The 5,141-nt window shown below is 44.6% G+C and overlaps 1 protein-coding gene across 4 annotated transcripts; it reads left to right on the plus strand.

Moving 5' to 3' along the window:
• Positions 1-474: 474 nt before the first annotated feature.
• On the plus strand, positions 475-4,312 carry DIRAS3 (DIRAS family GTPase 3). Of its 4 annotated transcripts, none has more exons than XM_030573600.1 (2): positions 475-559; positions 2,983-4,312. In XM_030573600.1, exon 2 carries the CDS (start codon positions 3,073-3,075, stop codon positions 3,667-3,669), a length of 597 nt encoding a protein of 198 aa, XP_030429460.1. In that variant the 5' UTR covers positions 475-559; positions 2,983-3,072; the 3' UTR covers positions 3,670-4,312. The 4 variants fall into 4 exon arrangements, with proteins under 4 accessions (XP_030429460.1, XP_030429462.1, XP_030429461.1 ...); XM_030573602.1 differs by lacking the exon at positions 475-559 and adding an exon at positions 2,017-2,147; XM_030573601.1 differs by lacking the exon at positions 475-559 and adding an exon at positions 2,483-2,583.
• The last annotated feature ends 829 nt before the right edge of the window (positions 4,313-5,141 follow it).

Below are 5,141 nucleotides of genomic sequence, written 5' to 3' on the forward strand. Positions count from 1 at the left end.
AGAGGAAAGCCCTGCTAGCATCTGCATTATACAGAACTGCTACTACTAGCAGTAAGCACTGTGCTTGGCTTTGGAAGAGTGCTCTAATAAACCCAGGCTGTTTTTCCCCAGACAAAATGATAACCCTCCAGTGGAAGACTTGGCTCCTTTAACTATTATTATTCCACTCCAGCTGCATGAATGGGATGTTCCACTCCTGGAAAAACTGAATGAAATACAGGGTGACTGCAAGCAGGGGTGAGTCTGTGCGGCTCCATCACCTTGGAAATACAACTAGGCAGCTGCTGGGGCAGGTGTGCCAGAGCAGTCCAGCTGCCAGGGTGGAGCAGGGCTGCCAGCAAGGGCAGATTTGGAGGCTGGCTTTAGGGCTGCTGCACAGGGGGAGCCACGCCTGCCCTCTCCCTCAATGCAGTGGTGCTTCCCAGCCTCTGCTCTCCATCGGGTACAAGTACAACAGTGGAATTTGTATTTCCATTGAGTTGCTAGCTCCACAGCAGGCTGCCTGTGGGTGTGGGCTGCCCCTGCGCTAGCTGGCTTTTTGGAAGAGCACAAGAATGAGGTAAAGATTCATATACATATTTATTCTGTGCTGAAGCTTGGATGAGGAAAGGGGGCTGCTTTCACTGGCTGTTTCTAAAGCCCTATGCTGTCTTCAGCTGTGCTGCAATAATCTTATTACTCATCAAAAAACCAGCAGTGGTGCTGTTGCTTGCTCCCTCCTGGCTCTGGGAGAGCCTGGGGCTACCACTTTCTCCTGCATATGAAGCTTGATTGCTGAACAGTAACAATGTGACTTGCCTGGGAGGAAGCTGCTTGTCTGGAGCTGAGAGCACTTGTTGTGTCTGCTCTACAGTTGGGGAGTGGAGGGGGGTGAGAGTGGTGCATGTCTGGGGCTCAAACATGGCAGATAAGTGTGTGAAAGATGGAGCTGGCTAGATCTTGCTGATATTTGCAAGGCTGCCCAGAGGATTCAGGGAGCCTGGGGCAAAGCAATTTCGGGGGCCCCTTCCATAAAAAAAGTTGCAATACTATAGAATACTATATTCTCGTGGGACCCCCTGCAGGGCCTGGGGCAAACTGCCCCACTTCCCTCCCCTATCCCCCCTCCCCCGGGCAGCCCTGGATATTTGCTGCTACACCCCCAAACGTATTACCAAAATAGCTACTTTCCTGCCACCAAAACACCCAGACCAGGACACATCCTGGTGCAACTGCTCTGCAAAACCCACCTGGATGCTGCCAATTTTGGGCCCCAATCCCCCAAAATCTACCATGTAAGTAGAGAACATATCACTGCTTCTTCTGTACCTTTAACAAATCCAGACCTTGCTGCAAAAACTTGGATCCAGGGATCCTGCCAACTTTTGGCTACAAACCCAGAAATTGTATCATCAAAACAGAGAGCGGGTGTAGCTCTTACTATCCCTCTAAAGATCTCCTCCTACAAGAAAACTGCAATTCTCTAATTTGGCACCAGTGTCTTTGTGAATTTGGATACTTTTTGGCTGCATACTCCCCAGTCCTTCTACTTACACTTACTATATATATGCACCTTCCCCTACATCACCAGCATAATCTGGATCCTTACCTATCCTAGTACAACAACATTGCCAAAATGGTGGTGAAGATGCACATTTCACAACTCTGTAAACATACCATTGAAACAACAACAAAATTAGGTCTATGTATTCTAAATAAATGGAGTGCTGGAAACATCCTCCAATCTGTGATGTCCCATAAATGATCAACCATGCAAACTGCATCTCCACCCAGCCCCACCCCCTAACTAAATAGGGCATTATTTCTTTATCAGCAACAAAATCAAAGCACCAGAGCCTAAACTGGAAAATATCAAGGCTTGGTGGCTTGACTGGGTACTGGGTGGGGGTGAAGGCTGTATTTTTTTCCTTTTAATATCACAATTCACTTCCGTAGCTTTAAATGATTCCATCAGAATAAAACACACACAGGAGTTCTGCTGATATACTTGACCAGCGGAATTTTCATGGTCGGGGACAAAAATTGGCTAGATCTAACAGGAACCAAGTGCCAGCTCTGGGTACTTGCCCTACTGTTGCTCTATCTGGACTTTCTGGTGTAAGAAGTACCTCTATCCTCGTTCTCTATTTATGCAATAGAATTTGAAGGTAGGAGCCAAAATGTGGCTGGATCCAGCAGAGTCCAGGTACTGGATCTGGGCTTTGGGAGTCTGTTGTGCCGGATGTGTGGGGGTTCACGCTTTCTGGGGCAGATTTTTTTTTTTATTTTGATGGTCCAATTGAGGGGGGCTTGGATGCAAAAATCATCAGGATCCAGGAAGATCCACTTTATCCCTTTTTTTCTGAAGGGTCTGATGATGCAGCCACTCCTAGTTACAGATGACCCAAGTGCGTGATTCTCATGCCTCACTGATTGTACCAGCAGCTGAAATATTGCATTAGCTTAGATCCATCATTAGAGGTGATACAGCTTTAGTGATGGCCAGGTTGTGCTGCCTGTTGCTCTGCGAGAGAGCCAGCGTGGGAGAGTGCACAAAAACTAGAGAGAGAAAAACACACACTCCGGATTAGCATCGGACAAAAGGTGGGAAGTGAGGGAGCCTGTCGCTGGGATTGGTGCAGGCAGCAGGAGCAGAGCCTCTGCACCAGCTGCAGGGTAACTGAGTGCTGCGGAGCTCTGTTGCTTGGGCACAGAAGAACTTTAATGAGAGAAGCTACCTGATCTTAGCTCTGATGGGTGATTTTTATCTCGTTTCTCCGGATATTGGAGCTGGTGGCCACAGGTGAATTACAGTGTTCACTTTCAATATGATGCTGTGTATGGGAAGTGTGCCATGGGGATTTGGTCTGGCTTTGTAATACAGCAGAGAGATGAAGGATGGGAGGAGGGGCTGTATTTATCGGCATAGCAAAACCTTTTGTGTACTGTGAAATGATAAGGTGTTTGGGGTTTTTTCTTTCCCTTTGTTTTTCCTCTCTGCAGGCCGTCTCTGCATAAGGGCATGTAAACTCAAGAAACCTGGGCATTTGCAATTCAGATCTTCCTCACTTCTTGGGTCACATCAGAACAAGCATGCCAGAACAAAGCAATGATTACAGGGTGGTTGTGTTTGGAGCTGCAGGGGTTGGTAAAAGCTCCTTGGTCCTTCGCTTTGTAAGGGGAACTTTCAGGGAAACTTACATCCCTACCATTGAGGACACTTACAGACAGGTGATCAGCTGTGATAAGAACATCTGCACCCTTCAGATTACAGATACCACTGGCAGCCATCAGTTCCCTGCTATGCAGAGGTTGTCTATCTCCAAAGGTCATGCTTTCATCTTGGTGTACTCGGTCACAAGCAGGCAGTCCATGGAAGAACTTCAGCCAATCTATGATCAGATTTGTCAGATCAAAGGGGATATCCAAAAGATTCCAATAATGTTGGTTGGGAACAAGAGTGATGAGACCCAGAGGGAACTGGATGCCAGTGAAGGGGAAGCCTTAGCCAGCCAGTGGAAGTGTTCCTTCATGGAGACATCGGCTAAAATGAACTACAATGTACAGGAGCTCTTCCAAGAACTCTTGAATCTGGAGAAGAGAAGAACTGTCAGTCTCCAGGTGGATGGGAAGAAATCCAAGCAGCAGAAAAAGAAGGATAAACTGAAAGGCAAGTGTTCTGTTATGTGAGTATACCTTGAATGGCTGGAGCCGCATCATTGCATGATGTAATAAGAGCATGGACTTTCTCTCAGAATATTCTCATGTAAAGTGGAAACAGTCTGCTCATAGGCATTCGCTAGAAATCCAAGAAGAATAAATAGGTTTTGAAGCCTATAGTTTCTCTCTGATAACTCAATTGGGTCATTTTAATCATTGACTTGGAAGACACTGATATTTTTTTAATGTGTCTTTTTAAGCAAATGGAATGTCCAGTGTTAGCCATGACACAGTTTTTGAACAAAAAAGTTTACAAACTAGATCAAAATACCAGAATGTATTAATAGAGGCAGAAATCATCTTTGTTATCCCTGAGTATATATTGGTTTTTAAATATTCTCAGATTATGTATTAGCCTGAAACAAAAATCCTGTTTTGCCTACAATGTGTATATACTTCAAGGAAAAATGTTTTCAGAAATGTAGTGACCGCAGCAAATCTTTCACAAAGTTAGGGTGTCTTATTACGAAGGAACAAACACATGATTTTTCAGATATGTAGGTATTTGAGGAGAGACTGACTGGCTTACCAAAGACATGCTTGTTGTTTCATAATAAAAATTAAATTTGTTTATTGTTATGCAGCTACTGATATTTTACAGCTATGTGACTTATTAAAGTTATTCCTGCATGTAATTAGTTTGTTTGCTGGGCTTTTTTCTTGCCAACAATACTCATTTACATTGCACTCTGTAACTTGGTTAATTCCCTTTGTCTTTCTTGCCGAATTGTGCCTAGGGGCCCAATCCTGTAAAGCAAGAAGCATCCTCAGTTCTTGGCTTCAGCGGGAAGCATCCTCAGTATCTTGGCTTCAGCTGGAGAGGAGAGAGCTCATAACCCCAGGAGATCAGGCACTTATGTAGCATAGTTACTAACAGAAATTGTCTGTCTGTTAACTTGCCTCTTATTGCATAGCTGAGCTCCAACAACTGGTAGTAATGCTCTGCCCATTGTATATAGCATTCTTCAGCCATAGATTTCAAAGCACATCACAAACGTGAACAAGCTTTACAATCTGTGTGGAACTGCTGGGGAAATTGAAGCATAGAGATGAAGTGACTTGCTTAAGTCTGCCTCATATGTGTGATATGGGCCACATTATCACTGTCTCTGAGGTAACAGATTTCAGTCTGTCTGACTCCTAGGCCAGTGGCCTGTCTCTTTCATCACCCTAAAGAGAGATGGCCTGAGTTCTTATAGAGAAGATCAGGTAATTCCAAGCACAGGTATATTATTGGCTGCAGTGAGGCTGGTTATTTTGTCAACCCAACCTACCGTTTTGAATTGCAAATCCAGCTTTGCATACTCTCAGTGATGTTGCTTATATAATATATGAAGATTTTTCTTCTGTCTATTTTAAATGGTCCTGGCTTTGGTTGAAGTCCTTGACCAATTATTCTTGGATAAATGTTTTCAGTTTACAGGAACATCCTGATCTCTGAA

The sequence above is a fragment of the Gopherus evgoodei genome, chromosome 8 (genome assembly GCF_007399415.2).
Source record: "Gopherus evgoodei ecotype Sinaloan lineage chromosome 8, rGopEvg1_v1.p, whole genome shotgun sequence".
Classification (NCBI taxonomy): Eukaryota; Metazoa; Chordata; order Testudines; family Testudinidae; genus Gopherus; species Gopherus evgoodei.

What these genes read in the sequence shown, in the direction of transcription:
- DIRAS3 (XM_030573600.1), top strand. Translation starts at nt 3,073, where the DNA reads ATGCCAGAACAAAGCAATGATTACAGGGTGGTTGTGTTTGGAGCTGCA.